The sequence below is a fragment of the Musa acuminata genome, chromosome BXJ2-11, assembly GCF_036884655.1.
Source record: "Musa acuminata AAA Group cultivar baxijiao chromosome BXJ2-11, Cavendish_Baxijiao_AAA, whole genome shotgun sequence".
Taxonomy (NCBI): Eukaryota; Viridiplantae; Streptophyta; class Magnoliopsida; order Zingiberales; family Musaceae; genus Musa; species Musa acuminata.
In genome coordinates this window covers 3,193,790-3,213,089 of record NC_088348.1, presented here as the reverse complement: position 1 = coordinate 3,213,089, position 19,300 = coordinate 3,193,790, and the positions used below count along the sequence as shown (strand labels likewise).

Below are 19,300 nucleotides of genomic sequence, written 5' to 3'. Positions count from 1 at the left end.
CACATATCTGCAGAAGTTGTAAATTTGTCCTGATTGATTTGGCAATAGAAAAAAGGCAAACCAGATGTAGTGAACAAAAAGGAGAATGTTTCTCGAGATGCATTAGTTTAGCTTATAATAATTTTGATCATCCAAGTAATTATTGCTCTTCTTGTACGATTAATTGTTCATGTAGACAGACTTGGCTACAATTTTCCTGAACCTGTTCTACAGGCCCACTCATTTAGATCCACAAATAGAGTCAAAACTACCAAAACCTTCATATCAATTATTCATCCTCTTCACATCACAGACCATGCACATTACAGAAAGAAAGAACATAAGAAGGTTGAGAATGGTGGGTTCAGCATACAGGTGTTTTAGTATCTTTGCATGAGTTGAGCTCAATGGTTGAACCAGACAATGTTGCCCGGCGCAAAAATGTGTTGGTGTGCTTCCACATTTGAGCATAGCATATTGGAATTCTTCATGAGTTGACCAGTACTTCTGAGTACCGTCTTCCAGCCTCAATCCCATGCTTAAGCCATCAACCTGACACGCTACATCTAAGGAAATTATTCATATCAGTCGCACTATGAAGAGTTTCTTCAGGAGTCAAATTATGATCTCATTATGCATCAGTAAACTCATGGTAAAATATCTTTTAACAGCTTCACACACTTTAATCCTTTGTGTTAATCCCATGTTCTTGATGGTTCAGATATTGTTTTCTTCAGCGGCAAGCATTTATGTTTTCTGGACTTCTCATTATAAAGTGTACCATGTGTATGCAAACTTTTGGTTCAAGACTCCTGAGAAATAAAAGAAGGATGGTACAACATAACCATTTAATCAAAATCACCTTTGATTCATCTCATTTTGTTGTATTTGTTATTCTAATTCTTATTTTCAATCATACACTTCATTTCTATATAACCTATCTGTTCTTCCAATTTCTTTCTCAACCATAGTCACTTTAATCATAGCAACATTTCCAATATAATTCGTTTTATTCATCAAATCCTTTTGTTCAAGTTTTATCTTCTCTACGATTCCTATTCTAGTTTAAGAAATAGACTTCCTAACATCGAACTTGTTAAAAGTAATCTCTCATAAATTATTGAGATCTTTTCACCAACTTTATCATTATAATATTTCAGTACATTATGTAGTAGTCTAGAGCTATACATAAGTTGTCATTACCCTGAAGTGCTTACTTACATGAAAATAACAAATTATCTTTGTGAAACAGACAAAGAAAACAATAACAATCTTGATCTTACGATGCTACAGAAATAAAGGTAATGCAACATGTTGGCATAATCAGTTACCTCAAGGATGGACCATGATCATGCTGCTTTTTCCTTGGACTTAGCGTCATATACAAGCCCTACACAAAAGCAGGTTTACTGAGCTTTTACGATTCAGAAAGTACAGTTGAGTGTTCCTATTAAGGAAGTTTTCCAAACTTATATTAATGAAAAAGAGATGGTTTTCATTGATAAATGAACACTTGTAAAATCATAAGTTCTTTGTTGGAGGATATGCACTTCATTTAATTTTGACTTGTAAAAGAGCTTAGACTACATATTATAGGCACAATACTGTTTGACTAAACGTAAATTTGTATTGAATTTTCTCTATACAGGTTAATGAAGCAATAAATGTGCAGGAAAGGTTGTCAGGTCCTCACATTAGTTGTATGAATAGTTGCTCCAGTTGTCATGCTAATCTTTTGATCAGCAACAAGTTCAAACTCCATATGTTGCAGGAAGATGGCAAGAGCCACGATTGCTTCCAGCAAAGCAAATTGATCACCAACACACTTACGTGGTCCTCCACTGAAAGGGATAAATCTAGCAACATTGACAGAGTCAAAAGACAACCATGACGAAATGATCTATCAGCAGCAACAACTTGACAGTTCTCATGACAAAGCTGGAGTAGCCAATATGGCTCAATGAGGTTAATTTACTAGCTATTTTGGATCGTATGAAGTTCATCAAGGAAGTATAGACAAATGGTAGACCTGAAGTCAGTATTTGTCTCATTTGGAATTGGTCCTTCTAAATTGAATCTTTCTGGACAAAATTCTTCTGCCTTCTCCCAAACCTAACAAGTGAACATGAGCATGAAGTAAAATGAACACATAAGTAGTCTAACATATAGAACTCTTTTATATTTTCTAATAACTGTACCAGATAGAGGGAGAACAAAGGTAAAAGCAGATCATGATGTTGTGGTGACAAATAAAAAATACAAAGTACAGAAAATATAAACAAAGAATGATAAGTATTAAATCTACCAAAGGCAACAGTTTCTCTAAACTTTGGTAAGTGCAGTCCGTCTCATGGGACCCTGTCTTCAAAGTAAAATGCTGCCACTTCAGTAAAAGGAGCTCAACATACAATACAAGAAAGCCCAAATAGGGAAGTGAATAGCAACGTAGCCTCACTTTGAAGAGGAGAAAAAAGACATTCAAAACAAAAAAGTTACCCTGATTAGCAGACTTATTAGCAATTCATTCAAGCAGAAATCTAAGCAGCACAGGCATGGACATGGGACATGGACATGGCAACATGTCATTTTAAAAAAAATTAGGACATGGACATGGCAAGGACATAAATATTTTTTTAATATATATAATGTTCAATTAATATGAGTTTTATAGTATTTATACCTGAATTTTACAAACTCAGCAATGTGAACAAATAAATATCATCATACAGGTTAAAATAATTAAAATAATCTAAACGTAAGTATCCAAAATAAAGATTGAGTATATCAAATAATATTTAACAATCTTCAGAAATAATTAATATATGTTTCCTTGCAACGATCTCCAAATTTCTCTTTAGATTTCCTTCCCTACGACACCAACGATCCGTCTCCACGCAAAAATCCAAAGTAGATGACCTTTGCGTGAGGGCCACATGAATGCAGCACTACATGCGAGGGCGATGTGACAAAGCACGTGGAAGCAAAGCGGGAACAATGCCATATCCCACAAGCAGAAATGAAAATAAATAAAAAAGGCATGGCTGTATATGTGTCGAACACATGTCTAGGCATGACAACATTGAATACATGTCCAACATGTGTCAGACATGGACACGTCCACCAAAAGCACGTGTTTGTGCTTCTTAGGCAGAAATTTCCATACTGGCCATGTTGCTCATTGCTAATCATGTTATAGCCAGGTTTTTGGAACTACAGAGAGTTTCATGATCCACACCTCTATATAAACTTGGTGCACGCAAACCAACACAGACATGGCATGCAGGAGCAGAATATCTTATGTAGTGCCAATCCAAGACCATCAGATGCATAATACTTGAGACGGCAATTCTTTATCTCATAACCAAAAGGAAACTTCAGATGAAAGCACAATAATAGAACAGTAAACCTTGGTGTATGGTCAAATCGATTAATTTAGCCACCCAAACTCAAAATGACTATAGAGAAGTTTATTGGAATATTCCCTTTACTCTCTACTTTCTTTCATAAACCTTCCCGGATAATATAAGTGAACTCCTCATAGTACTCCTTCCCTTTGGAAAGGCTTAAAAATTTTGATCTCTACATAAGTGAACCTGTTCTAATTCTAGAAATCTCCACCAGCTGTTGCATGGACATGTGCACAAGAGTCTGATTTAGGCACATCTAGCATCCAACTCAGCAAGTCAAAGAAAGAAACACAGAAAATACAAAATATTTTATTATAAAGTATAAATATTTGATAGAGTGGTAAAACAGGATCTCACTAGAATCAAAACCAAATCCCACAAAAATTGATACCCATTTTCCCCAATTCTCCAGGATCTAAAACTGACCCATTATCTAAGGGAAGATGGAAGGCTTGATTCTCAGCAGTGTGAGACCCAGCAAAAGATTTAATTGAGACTACTTGGAACATCAAGTATTTTATCATTAAAAGGGAGATTATCTGTGTCCTAACACAAGGATGCTTCTTTCCAATAATAGCTTCATAACTTTCTTTCAGATTAAATCTTTAAGATCACCATCAGCAGCAGCATACCTTGTGCTACAACATGTATGCCAACATGATATAGATCGATCATAGGGATAATGTTGGCATCACAAGCAGTACGTCAATAAGACAGATACAGTAATCTTTACATAGCACAATCATCACAACCCCCTACTATCAATATAATGCCCAAAGAAGAAACTCAACAGGTACCAAAAACAGTCTAAGCTGATAAAAGATAAAAGCTTGATGGTTATTAAATGCCCCCACTAGTTTTTATAACAAGAGATATAAGCAACATTGGAATCCAATGCATACCTGTGGTGACCGGTGTATATTATACACGGATATCATTATATCTTGACCAGCATTGACCTTATAATCTCCAGGAAGCACATCATCAACTTGAGCACGCCTTATCAACACCTATGGATCTTAAAAAGTGATGATTTTTGGACAAATAGGTATACCCACAAAATAAAGAGAAAGACATTGAAACATACTGGAGGGTGAGGGTAAAGTCGCAATGATTCATGTATGCATCTCATCAAGTATTTCAGCTCTTTCACATCTTCATATCTAGGAAGTCTTCCTTGTAGAACATTGTCAACCTCTTGTCTTGCCCTCTTCAGAGATGAGGAATCCTTCAATTATTCAAAGCTGAAGAGTCAACATATCTGGAAAAAAATATAATTGACTTAATTGGACTATTGGAAACATAACAATGAGAACCAAGATATAACCACCAAATTCACAATAACATTAGCAAAATCAGCAAATTTCTTTAATGCATGTATACAAGAATGCACAACATAAGAGGAAACTATTATTATTATATTCAGGAAGTCCTCAAGCAGTATATTTGAACCAACAAAGTTAGTCACAATAATGCAAACAGGAAAACTTGGAGTTAAATAAACTATTATTATTATACAACAGATGTCAAGCCCATTCTAGGGTGTGGAAAGTCACTCATTCTTCTAACCCTTTATTAATACAATGTCTGAGATCCAAGTTATCTGTACAGTTGTTTAGAACTGCTATTGGCCATTTTTACCAGACAAACACATGCAAGCTTCTGGTACATGGCATTTTCTTTTATAGTAATTAATCTTCTACAGAATTTACTTGATTTTCTAATACTTGCCCAGAAAATATTTTTGTTGGCAGCTATATTTATTGTCATTGCTTCTGCAGTGTAAGACAGAGATAATGAGAAGAGAGTTAGTGTCTTAATTGGAAGTTGTGTTGGAAAGCACATCATATACCCATATGTTTAGAGCAAGGATCTATCTTCAGGAAAGTGACACTGCACAATTTTGTAAGCAAAACAAAAAGCATAAAAAATCTTGTTGAGGATCCTCCTAATGTAGAACCCAAAAGCTTTTCAAGAATTCAAAAGGTTAAAGAAGATAAAAGCTAATGTTCATAAAGCATGAACAAGACAATATAAGTATAATATAGTGAGATTGCTTTTGCCAGGTGTCAATGGACAATGTTGTGGGGAATAGAAATAACAAACAAAGGAAAATTCCAGTATCATCATACAGAAAAAAGAGGATGGATTAGCCGATTAGGTGTACTAGAAGAGTATCACTTAATCCAATTGATGTAAAAAGTAGTTTCCTTGAAACAATCAACATAAATAGGGAATAAAGAAAAAGTAATGGCAACTTCAGTAACGTAGTTTCATTCTGCTGCATGCAACTTTTTTGCTTCATTGCTTATAAGATTACAAAAAAGCAAGAGAAGAAATTCCAGTATACCTTACTTAAAAGATATAGAGTCCATGTCAATACTGATCCTGTTGTTTCATGGCCAGCAACCAACATAGATAAAAGGTCATCACGCAGTTGTACACTTGTAACCTGAAATACAACAAAAAGAAAGATAAGAAATGAGAACTTTCTTCGGTTATCAGATGACTAAATCGAGGTGGTAAAGATCATGTTAACACAAGGAAGAATCTGTTAACAGTTCCAAGGCCATGAATCATATTCTAGCTGACAATTATCTTGATACATATTAAAGCATAGAATATAACAAGAAATTTAGGATCACCTGTCGAAAGCCAATGAGACAATAAAATCTTAGGTGTGATTGTCAAAAGAAATGTATGATCAAAGACATTTAATTTTGTTTATTGGAGAATTAAAATTGAATCATTACATAAGCTCAAGACCTATAATACATTGTTAAGCACAAGTTATGAAACATAGCTGTACTTCCACATAACAAGGTGAAAAAGGAAAGTTAGTCAAGGTGAAAGTAAAGTTAATACACAGAGTAGTAAACTTCTTCAAACGTTTGACAAGTAAGAAAATCACAAGACTCCAATTTTTCGTTTTCAAATCCTGGAGCTTTCTTTGCTCTAATCCTCCTTTCCACTTAACAGGGATGCAGTAGAGTTTGAAAACAACTGGGAGAAGATAACCAGAATCACCCAATGAAGCCCCTAAAAAGGCTAATTGTGACCTTCACTTGGCCTCTTTCTCAGTAGCATGATCAATCTTTTAACGGACAGTGATCCCTCCAATAGAAGAGAGAGAGTACACAGATGTGTAACCACAAGATGATATAGTATATGTACTAGTTGAGCCTAGCCTCATTTATATTTTGAGCATGATATGATCTGTCCAGTACCAGAGCAGTGTGCCTATACCTAATTTGCATCAAAGATTTTACAAGATTTTTCTTGCTTTATTTGAGAGATCATAGATCAATATACACATAGGATAAATTAGTTATACTCTACACCAAAGCAAGTCCAGAAATCAAAGAAATACAAATGAAGAAATACAATATGCAAAGTGAACAGCACCCACTACTATAACAACAAAAGGGAGAAAAAAAATGCACGCTAAGATTCCCTTAATTTTCTAAAGACAAAAAGTAGCAAGCATAGTTCGCCTTACCGGTCCCCAACTGACTATTGATATGATATATATTGAACTGTACTGACATACCAACACATGGTATGGTGGCGTGTACTGATGTATCAGTATATATCGTCCGTACCAAACCTCTATTGGACCGGTACATACCGCTTGTACCGAGCGGTATGCTGCAGTATGGCAAACCTTGGGAGTAGGTATAGTGAGTAATTTTGAGCACAAGCTTTAGGCTTTGTCAAATGAAGAGTTTGTCAAACAGGATAGGAGCCCTCAAAACAGGCATCAAAGTTTTTACAGTTTAACATAATCATCCAGAAGATATTTTGGTGCATATAGGATTACAAAGGCATAATAAAGATAAGATCATCAAAAAGCATCCATTCAGCTGAATTCTGATATTCATTGGTAATTAGCCCTCCAACATGAAGAACAAAATTCCCTATGTCCAAATATTAAGCAAAGTAACTAGGGAAATTATAGATCATCACTCTGCAAGTAATTTCTTATAATCATTTTTTGGCATATAAAGTTGGATAAAATACCAGCAAAAGCTGCATAACAGAGTTATTAAGCTGAAAGAATTGATACATGATATAAAAAGAAATAATACAAAACAGAAAGCAAGAGTTCCAGTAAGTTTATCCAGGTAAAAGCAAATGAAGCACCAGATATCATCATAAACACAGAAAATAGACTCCAAGAGGATTAAAAACCTCTTCACGGCTGGCTAATAGAAAGCGAAGGATGCTAGGGTCTGTCTCATTTACATACTCTTCTCCTTCAATCTGTTCACCTTCAGCTTCTACAATCTCTTTGCATTTTGTAATGAGTTCTTCAACAGTGTTTCGGATTACAGAAACTGCTCTCTCAGCTTTTACCTGTCTGGGTATGATCTTGCATAGAAAAGAGATCTGCTACACGAACAGTACAATAAAATTTGACAATTGTATACTCTCAGACAAGCAATTAGATAAATAAAGAAGCATGAGAAATGAAACAAGTCTCTTTTTTTCCTTGTTGGAGCTTAACCATGTTAATGCAACAGTAAGCAATTACTTTCCACATAAGAAGGAATTAGAACATGTTAAACCTTTTTTTGGATAAGCAATCCACAATAGACATACTTCTGACTGCCAGTATAGTTCAGATAAAAAGATACTCATCCATCAATGTTTAATTAACATTGGATTCTTCAAGAACTAAATTTCTTAGATCTGAGCAATATCATCTAGTATAACTGAATTTCCATTGCAAATGTTGATCATACATAACTGAAATGGTTAATGTATGATTTTCTATATGCATGAAACTCCATAACATAGGTAGGAAAATGTAGATTGTCAAGTCCCAAGAAATTCGTCTTAGACACAGTTTTCTCCATAACAATGATAGCTAATTGAGGAGAAAAACTGACATGCATTCTACAAACCAATAATATGTGTATGCTGAAAACTGACCTTACAACAGCCTTCACAGCTCAAAATGCTGGCACATACTATATCATAATTCATATATTATCTCTAAAATATCCTTAATTAGTATGATTGAAATGCTTAGGCAGTTAGCCTAAATAATCATATATACATGTAAGCATCATTAGCTGTCCTTCTTGCTTAAGTTTGGCAGTAACTAGGAAACAGCGAGCTGGACCAAGAACTCCGAGATGGATGAGTATGCGATTGCACTAATGTCAAGTTACAGGTAATGGTAGAGGGTAGAAACAGAAGAGGGAATTACTAGAGCCAAGATTCTAAAATACCATGCACACCACCTGGTACAGCCCAGTATGTACTGAGACTGATGCAACTCTTAAAAAATCAAAATATTTGGTTACGAAATAAATTAGCAAGAGGCCAAAGCTTCATCACATGTGGTACAGAAAATATGATAAAAGAAATAACAAGCCTTTAAAAACAACACTCTTCCTTGACAATTAATAAAGAAGAATGAAGTGAAGGATGCTGGTTTTTTTTTTCCCTTAATCTACTGTTTTATGAATATCTCAATCATGGAATATAGCTTTATGTGCATTATAAAAGAGGTACAAGAAAACCTGCCTTCCAGTATGGCAAGATGTCAGTGGAGCGAGCCTCTGCCTCTTTTAATGCAGTGTAAACTGCATCGATAACTGGACTATCTGATGTAAGCGAGTCAAAATTGTAGTTGAACAATGACATGCCTATGACATCTAATGTTAATTGAGAAAAGTTTTCCTCCATGTTCACTGCTTCACCATTTTTGGCATAGGTTTGAAGCTTGCTCACTAATCTTTGAGCACATCTACAGAAAACTTTATCAACCATTATAGATAAATACTTCTTGTGGAGAGATGGGGCAACTGCACGGCGCCTTACCTGCCAACAGTATTTGGAAGAGATAAATAAAGGAGAAAGTAACATGAGAGCAACATGGATGAGGACTAAAAATTGGTCGGTTGAGAAAAATTTAGATCATAAAAATCTTGCATTTATGAAAAGAACACACAACAAAAAGACTGCATTAGTCTCATGGTAAGGAAAGGAAAAAAAGAAAGTCAACAAATGAGCAAACATTCCACGGAGTATGGACTATGAAATCAAGGCTTTTAGCTCGAAGAATTGAATCTCCTGTTGATGCAATAACTAGGGTGAAACTGACAACAAATCAATATGACACCACAAACCCAAAAGAACAGAGCTGAAAATATTTGAGTGAGGAATGCATTTGAAGCGAAATCCACATGTACCGCTAATTTGTTGGTAAATTTTCTGGTTAATCTCGTTCTTAATTTTCTTTCCCGTTCTTGCATAATTTTATCTTCCTTGATTCTCGGTTGTGTCTCCTTTTTACTTCCCATAGATCCACTTGCGATATAAAAAAGAATAGCAGCGGAGAGCACTGACCATCCAAAGGGGACCTTCGGCCACGGCGAAGCCAGAGCCAAAGAGGAACTCGGAGACCTCAGAGACGAGACCCTTGGCGTACTTTCCGTAGTTGCGGAGGACGTGCTTTGCGATGGCGGGGTCACTGACGACCACGAAGTCACGGGGGCCGGCGGCGAGGCGGTAGACGGGGCCGTACTTGAGCATCAACTTGAAGAGGGGCAGGAAGAGGGCGCCTCCGAGAAGGTCGGAGACGTCCTCCAGCTTGGCGTTGGCGATGGGAATGCCAGAATCGTCGCCGCGGCCGAGGGCGAGGGAGCGCACGAGGGAGGTCAGCCAGTCGGGGCTGACCCAAGAGCCGTTGGTGGTGGTGTTGTCCGGGTTGTTCTTGGGAGAGGATGATGCGGAGACGGGATGGGGTTTTCTTCCGACGAGGAGCGGGCGGCAATGGGGCATGGGAGGGCGGCGGGTGGATACGGTTGGGAAACAGGGAGAAGAAAGAGGAAGAAAGGATGGGAAGGAGGGGGAGATGGATGTGGAAGCCATGGTGATGTTCTGTGATGGAAGTGTGGACAGTGCGACGGTGAACTCCGCTGTGCCTTTGAGAAGGCGGCACGTAGACGAACCGTCGGTGGGCGTTCAGGATCAGGTGTGGTGGACTTATATCAGCTGCAACAAGTTATGAATTGTTCAACCTTAGAAATTGTGTTAATGCTCTTCAAAATGTGTACGAGTCGCCTGTCTCGGCCGAGCCAGGGACCATCCATCCTGCTCTTGTAATCACCTCCCGGTATGGCACGAAAGCCGAGGTTTGTCGTGAACCTGCAGCGCATTATAAGGAGACGTTTACTTCTACCTTACAATGCTGCTGTCTATGAGATGTCATGTTTTCCTTTGGTGACGCGGAATCATACCGTCACGTTATACCTGCAGTCCACCCCACACTCGCTAAGCACCTCTCATTCGCCATCGTTTCTCTATTTTCTACGGATTCCTCCACGCAGTTCTCTCCCGCACGATTCCTATCAAAAAGATTCCACAGCCTCATCGAACGCTCCCCTCAGATGGAATCCAATTGCATCCGTCGCCGTCCAAACCTTCCTCCTCCCCCCTTCCGCTCGTATGGTGCGGCCATCACCACCGCCACCAGAATCCACCACTCCAATTCCCTCCCTATCAAACTCAACCACCGATGCTTTCCCTCCATCGCCACCCCTTCCCTCCGCTTAAACCCCGAGCCTGTCCGTCCTGCCTCTTCCCTTGCTATAGTGCCCAAGTCCGCTTCCGATCCAGATGCCGCCGCTGCCGGGGGATCCGACCTTGCCCCCGTCCCCGCCTCCGCCCGCACCTTCACCGCCTGGGACATGGGTAGCCTCTGGGTTAGCCTCGTCGTGGGAGTTCCCTCCTACTACCTCGCCGGCAGCCTCGTCGACCTCGGCATGGCCTGGTGGCAGGGCGTGGCCACCGTCGTCCTCGCCAACCTCATCGTCCTCTTCCCCCTCGTCCTCACCGGCGTCCCAGGCACCCGGCACGGCGTCCCCTTCCCGGTCCTCGCCCGCGCCGCCTTCGGCGTCCGCGGTGCCCACGTCCCCACCCTCCTCCGCGCCCTCGTCGGCTGCGGCTGGTTCGGCATCGAGACGTGGATCGGCGGAGAGGCCATCTTCCTCCTCCTCCCCTCCGCCCTCAAGCAGTCCGCCCCCGCCCTGTCCGTCGTCCCTTGGTTGGGCACCTCGCCTCTGGAGTTCTCCTGCTTCTTGATCTTTTGGCTGGCCCAAATGGGCATCATCTTACGGGGGATGGACGGCATTCGGGAGCTCGAGAAGTACTCGGCACCGATCCTCATCATCCTCTCTTCAGCCCTCCTCTGCTGGGCCTACGTCAAGGCCGGCGGCTTCGGGCGGATGCTTTCGACGCCTTGTCGGCTGTCCTCCGCAGAATTCTGGAAAATCTTCTTCCCCTCGCTCACTGCCAACATCAGCTTCTGGGCAACGGTGGCGCTCAACATCCCGGACTTCACCCGCTATGCCTGCAGCCAGAAGGACCAAATCCTCGGCCAGGCCGGCCTTCCCGTCTTCATGGGCGCCTTCACCTTCCTCGGGTTGGCGGTGACCTCCGCCACCGAGGTCATCTTCGGCCGCGTGATCTCCGACCCCATCCGGCTCCTCGGCCAGATAGGAGGCCTTTCCACGACGATCGTCGCCATCTTCGGCATCAGCCTCGCCACCATCACCACGAACATCGCCGCCAACGTGGTCGCTCCGGCGAACGCCCTCGTAAATCTCAGCCCGTCGGCTTTCACGTTCCGGAGTGGCGCTCTCTTGACTGCTTTGCTGGGCATCGCCTTCCAGCCCTGGAGGCTGCTGAGGTCGAGCGAGAGCTTCATCTACACTTGGCTGATCGGGTACTCAGCGCTCATGGGACCAATTGGAGGGATAATTCTAGCCGATTACTACCTGGTGAAGAGAATGGAATTGGATGTCAGCGCGTTGTACTCGGAGAATCCTCGAGGCCCTTACTACTATAAGAAAGGATTCAATGTCGCAGCAATGGCGGCTCTGGTAGCGGGCATACTGCCCATACTGCCGGGATTCCTCTATAAAGTCGGCATTTTGGCAAGCACTTGGGAAGCATTTGTTGCGGCCTATAACAACGCCTGGTTTGTGAGTTTCTTCGTCTCTGGTGTCGTCTACTTGGTTCTCTCTGGTTCACAAAGGAGATTGAAGGGTGCTTAATTTGCTCAACGATTGATGCCTGCGTTAAAAGCTTTCGTTGCTCTCCGCACATAGATCAGATCAAGAAGACACGTTTTATAGAAATAAAAGACTTCAGCTTTGTCGGTGGTATGTCTCCTGTTTTCTGTGTTCTTTCTTTAGGCCATGAAGATGCAGCTGTAGATATCCTTTTGGGTATGAACTGCTTATACCTACAGCTTTGAGATTTTGCTGTTACAGCTTCAAATACTGTAAAATTAAAGTTGAAATCCATTGCAACAATCTAAAACATCAAATTGTAGACAAAAACAGAAATTCTAGTTATTTTCATTAGTTATCTCTTCTTTTTTTTTGCATATATATAACCCTGCAAGCTTCTGTATTTGGGAGTATATACTCTTCTTTATTCATGCATCAATAAACTCAGATACAGAGTATACTTGCACAGTACAGTATTGGTGTTCCTGTTTCGCCCACCCCTGCATGCTCAATGGAGAGATTGTGATCCTAGAGATTGTGCCTGATCAAATGCACCTCCCAACTTTGAAAGAGTTTCTTATAACAAAGTCAATGTTATTATATAAAATAAATGTAATATCAACTTGTCAAATCAATTAATTATAAATGAAAAAAAAAAATATGCATCTCTATTCAATTCACAGAACACATTAATATCGATCTACAAATAGAATTATATTTTCTTTTTTTCTTTTTTCTATCTTTTACATAACCTTTATCAAAATAAGAACTAAAAACAGACAAGAATAAATATATAATCTTATTTTGTATTATATTATCATATATATGCATCATGTCTACTTATAGGTAAGAGTATAATATTATGATAAGAAATTATGAGAGATATATGATCTATTAATGAATCTTATTTTAAGTGGATGTTATTTCAATTTGATAATAATCATAATCAAAATCCAATCAAATCAATAATATATTTTATATAATTAAATATGATCACATAATCTAATATTCTCTTACTTGATCAAATCAAAATAAATAAAATAAATTTTATTTAAAAATAATTTTATATACTTAAATATTAAAATTTTAAAAAATATTTTATACATAATTATGAATTTTAAAATAAGTTAATAAGTTCAAGAAATATAATAATACTTTATTAAATCTGACTATTAGTATGAGTCATCTATATCATACTATTACAACACACTTAATCCTTCCTAATATAGTCCATAATAGCCTTTATAATTTATCTTATCAAAATAATCATATTATTATATTTAATTATAATATATATATATATATATATATATATATATATATATATATAAACAAGATAGTAAAAATAAATAATTCTAAGTAATCAAAAAATATTATTAATAATATCTATTTAAACATAGATAATCATATATTTTATAAGTTGCTCATAGATCATATTCTTTAATTATTTTAAACTATAAAGCTTACTAAATATATCAATAATCATTAAAGTTCTTAATTGACATTGACACTTATTGTTTTTATACTATTTATCAAACCATGAAATATTTTATTTTAATATGTTTGTAACAACTAAAGTACTTGTCATTTTTAAAGAAAAAAAATACTATGATTTTATTATAAAATATCTTCAATGATCTGATGATTGAGTTAACTATATCAAATCCTTAGATAAAATTTTGTAGTCATATAACTTTATTTATGGCATGAAAGCATATTATAAATTCAACTTTTATAACAATTGCTTTATACTTTTCTAGGAAATCTAATATGAATATAAATATTAATGTTGACTTTCTAGAGGTAATTTATAAAATTAGTATTTGAATATCTATTGCATCAAGATAATCTGATCTTCTTTGATTATATAGTCTTTTGTTCTCGATAGATATTTCATTATTTTCTTTTTAACTTTTTGATGTTTCTATGTTACTATGTTATCTATTGACTTTCAACTACTTATGCAGGAAAGATTAGTTTTGAATGAGTTTTTCGTCTCTAATAATAGATGTATAATTAACCGAATAAAGTTATATACTAAATCTCTATAAAATTTTATCAACATATTTTTTCTGAGAGAGTCATAGTAATTCTTAAGATCTATCCTTTAATATCTCAATATTAAAAACATAAACTATCTAATTCATATCAATCATCTTAAAATTTTTGAAAAAATATATTAATTTTATACAATAAATCGAGATCGTTTCTAGTAAACAAAATATCATTCACATATAATATCAACATAATAAATATACTCTTACTGATATTCAAATATACATACTGATCAATAATATTTTTCTTAAATAAAAATAATAATGATGTCATTAAACGGATTAATTATATATTATCTCACGAGCTCCAAAAGGATAAAATTGGGTACATCCAAAGTGGATAATTCCTTACAAGTTTACGAAGTCACAATAATAATAATCAAATGTTAACTTATCAAGTTGAAAATGTATTTTAGATCTTTTGTTGAGATTTATTAAGGGTTGTTTGTTGATCAAAGATTGAAACGACTCTAGACACATAATATCGTTATTTATCTAGACTTCTCACTTTAACGAGGATTATTAAGTTTCACTTTAAAGTCGAGAGAGGATCGAGGAAGGCATCTCATCCTACTCATCTTGGTACATATTTATGTTCAAATTAAATTCAATAGATTGATCTAGTCCTAATTCCTGTTCCGATTAAATTTCTTAATATGTTATTTGTTTGTTTTATTTCATCTTTAATGTTATTCTACGAGGAATATTTCTATTTAACATAATGAAATTTGGATCTACTGTCATGTCAGCGATCTAAATCACCTGACACACCCTGTCACATCAGCATTTGACTATTGCCATGTCAACACCGGTCTATGTCAATTCAGCATGACTGCTGACACAGCAACCTGCATGGCAGCCTATCAATCTGGCTTTTTTACCAACAAGATACCATGTCAGCACTGCTGATGCCATATCAGCATCAGGCTGTGCCAAGTCATCTATGTATGTTGTCATTGATGACTGCTGATACAGAAGACTGCATTGTAGTCCACACCCATTTGCCATGTCAACATTGCAAGCCAGCAATGCCTACTAACACAGCAAACTGCATTGCAATCCATACTAAGTTGACACTGTCACCGGCCACATCAGCACTAACCCACTGCCATGCCATCACCTACTGTGTACATTCAGAGGACACTGCCATGACAACACTGTTTACTGCCATGTCAGCATTGGTTACTTCCACATCAGCACTAATTGTTGCCATGTTAGTAATATTCATAATCACATCAACGTGTCATGGCTGTTGTAAATGCTGACACAGCATGATACAATTCGGCCACATAGGATATGTGACATAGTGATGCCATGTCAGCGATGCTCACTGCCACAGCGCCATGACTGATGACACAGCAGACTACATGTTATCTAGGGGACTAATGGAATAGTCTAACCTCGTCACTTAGCTATAATTTGGTTAGATCAACTTTGATCTAGATGACTCGAGATTGACTTAATCTGTCCTCTAGTTAGTCACGAATGATTTTGTCTAAATCATACGATAACCTTGTATGTTCATTCGCAAATGGTTAGTGTTCCCAAAACTATTTATAATTTCTCTGATACCAATATAAATTATAAACATAGACTTAACAAGCTTTTAATGATCGTATGATAAAAGGTCCATGTGATTTATCATAGTAAAAAGTCTCTACAAGTATCTACATAATACTGTTACACTACCTGAAAGGTTCATTCAATCATGTGTCACCCAAATAGCTTATGAGTATTGCGCTAGCTGACACTTCGCACTTCTTTGCTGAGTTAGATAACTCTTAAAATGGCTGCATGAATGATATATTTTTGAATAATTTTTCCTTTAGACAATGACTACATACAACTAAAATAATCACAAAAGCCAATCAAAATGGGGTTATCGTCTTCATTGCTCGCTCGATCCATTGAGCTTTATAGAGTTATCGTCTTGAGATACCCCCTCAATATGTGTAGTTTGTTACATATGATTCTCCCTCTAGAGAATCACTACTTATCCCTTTTGGATATATCTTGTAGAATAACTTTTTTCTTCGCATCATTCCTCCTAGAAGTTTTAGAGACTATCATCCCCTTGGACTAATCTATTTTGCTGAATAAACTATGCACTATTTTCACTTCTATAAACGTAATCCTTACTATATTGAAGAGAAAGTTTTTATGCTCTATAGCATCGAGTCTTGGTCACCTTATGATGGCCATAGACAATCCATTTTCTACGTACAAGCTCTTACATGAGTACAAAATTTTTTGAGTTTGTAATTTTTCTTACCTTCGTGAGCTTTAGACAACTCTTTCAGTTGTCGAACAACACATACCTCCTTGTATGATATCATCATTTACTAAGCACCCCACCTGTCTTGAGCACCATCAAGTTTGCCAATGTTGAGTCGTAGCTCGAACTCGATGATCTCAACCTTTGTGTATTATGCATTCCTCTAAGCTCGTTTGTTCTTGTGTGATCTCTTGCATGAAGAGTTGGCTATTCTTCTAAATGTAAATCTCGGATGTCCATTCCTTTGAGTGACTCTTTGGCTAAGTCACCCACATTTCATGCCAAGTATTCATAAATGTGCTTTGTCCTATTTTTACACCAACTATTATGGATTTAACTAATTTTACGTAAGTCACGTGACATCCTTACGTGTTTACCTACAAATGATCAGCCACCTCAAATCTTCTGATGGTCCCTTAAGAACCTACAAAAAAGAAGACATGTTAGAGGAAGTATTTCATTCAAGATTCCATAAGTAGACATTTCAGCAAATACTTGATGGACAATGCAAATTATAAATATAGACTTTGCAAGCTTTAAATAGTAGTCTAACAAAGGGTTCAAGATAGTCCGCTATGACCAAAAGTTCTCACAAGGGCTCATATGACGCTACTATGAAATAAGACAATGAACCAGCCCTGGATACTACCCCAAAGGCTAATCCAATCATGTGTCATCCGGATAGCTCTTAGGTGTTGTGCTGGCTGACACTCTACACCACTTTGTCAAGTTCGAAAAATGACTATCTAAATAGTTTATTTTTAGATAGTTTTATTTCTACACAATGCTTATACATAACATATGTTTATAGATATGTTTATAGAAGTAAGATAACCACAAAGTTCAAATCAAAATAAGATTCTTTGCTACATGTCCCATATATATATATATATATATATAAAGAATAAAAAAAATAAAAAAATAGATAAATATAAATATTACATTGAATACCATGTTTATATATTTGTCTACCACAAGTGGGTCGAACCAAGCCATAAATCTTGATTAAACCCAATCTCTACATATGGTCAAACCTGATCACTTGCTGATTGAACCCAAACCATACCCAACCATATCGCGAGATTGAACTCAATCACTACATGGGATCAAACCTGACCACATTCTGGTTAAGCCCAATCTTTGCAGCCAATTTTGACTGGGAAAGTCCAACCGTGCATAAGCCCAAATAGCGGGCTGGTAATGCGGTCTAACAAATAGGTTGGCACTGCAGGCTGTTAGTGGGCTGATCCAAGAACAGGCCCATGAACAGTAATTTAATTGAAAAATAGATAATTAATAAATATGTAAATACTTTATAATAGTATAGAAAATCATAAAATTTACATAAAATACCCAAAAAATGCAGAAAATTTACAGGAATGTTAAATGATAATATGTGATTATTGGATTACTTTGAATTCCATAATAACATAGAACTATTGATTTAGACCTATTAAAACCTATATATTGTAAATTACAATCATATATATATCTATGGATGTATGATTTGATGTGACATGATTATATTGATTGATGTATGATGCTGAGTAGAGACACTTGTTTTCCGACTGAGAGCAGGTGATTCTCTAGGTGCTTGTAGTGCCTAAAGAATTAGAAAACTATCATGTGATAATTGTTTGATCTCCCGTCATCAAAATATTGGAGATATATCGTCGATATAATAGGTGAGACACCACTCGATTAACTATTAGGAGTGTGATATGATTCCTCTCTTATGAGAGTTGAGTCATCCTATGATATTATATTTATATATATAATCCTTGTGTGTGTATTGTATATTATATTATTTATAATTTAATCATCATTTATGAAGCTTTTTTATCATTTTATTATATCATTTGGTTTGGCATACCTTTTGCCTACTTAAATTACTCTACTCAGCATTATTGCTAAATATTATTGTTATAAAATTTTTGAAAGGCAACGACAAGATGAACAAAACACATTCTATCAATATAAATATTATTGAGCAATCAACTTCAAACTTATTTCCTTCTTCTTAGCTTTCTAGATTACAATTAAATAATTTTAAACATAGTATCTAATAAGTTGGATCATTATAATTATAACTTTTAGTCATGTTATCAGTCTTAGTTATTTGTGTTGTGTTAGAGTGTGCTTGAGATGTAGGCAATATGAAATACACGTAGTCTTCGATACATGTGGGTAGGTAATAGGAATGTGTATTTGGGGCATAGTTAATATGACCTACATAGGAATATGGTCGAATTTAGTTTAGACTAAAACTAATTAAACTCTTAACTTAATATCTCATATGTCTCTACCCATGATAGAGTACTACTTGAATATCTCGATGCAATGCATTTACCTTGTGGTCTCTGGCTCTTATATTGGGTCTTGTGACACCTATATCAATAGCGAGTTTGTACACCCTAAGTATTCTATAAATTCAACACCTAATTCATATTCGATAGTTGCATAATTCTAGAATCACTTTAAGGTTTGATAAAGATTGAACAAGTATAAATGTTAAAGAGAGTTCTATAAACCTCACAACAAATGCAAGCAAAACTT

General features: G+C 36.8%; 2 protein-coding genes across 3 annotated transcripts; one reads left to right on the top strand and one right to left on the bottom strand.

Annotated features, from left to right (window-relative positions):
* Positions 1 to 236: 236 nt before the first annotated feature.
* LOC135627770 (carotene epsilon-monooxygenase, chloroplastic-like) lies at positions 237 to 10,387 on the bottom strand. 2 transcript variants are annotated; one of them, XM_065134024.1, is made up of 10 exons: positions 9,747 to 10,387; positions 8,922 to 9,218; positions 7,578 to 7,775; positions 5,737 to 5,838; positions 4,474 to 4,614; positions 4,289 to 4,396; positions 2,009 to 2,091; positions 1,673 to 1,835; positions 1,311 to 1,369; positions 237 to 539 (listed from the first exon to the last, which is right to left on the bottom strand). In XM_065134024.1, exons 1-10 carry the CDS (start codon positions 10,269 to 10,271, stop codon positions 527 to 529), a joined length of 1,689 nt encoding a protein of 562 aa, XP_064990096.1. In that variant the 5' UTR covers positions 10,272 to 10,387; the 3' UTR covers positions 237 to 526. The 2 variants fall into 2 exon arrangements, with proteins under 2 accessions (XP_064990096.1, XP_064990095.1); XM_065134023.1 differs by having other exon boundaries at positions 237 to 545; positions 9,747 to 10,386.
* A 337-nt stretch (positions 10,388 to 10,724) lies between these two features.
* On the top strand, positions 10,725 to 12,766 carry LOC135627771 (purine-uracil permease NCS1-like). The gene has a single exon (XM_065134025.1). It carries the CDS (start codon positions 10,790 to 10,792, stop codon positions 12,455 to 12,457), a length of 1,668 nt encoding a protein of 555 aa, XP_064990097.1. The 5' UTR covers positions 10,725 to 10,789; the 3' UTR covers positions 12,458 to 12,766.
* Positions 12,767 to 19,300: the final 6,534 nt, after the last annotated feature.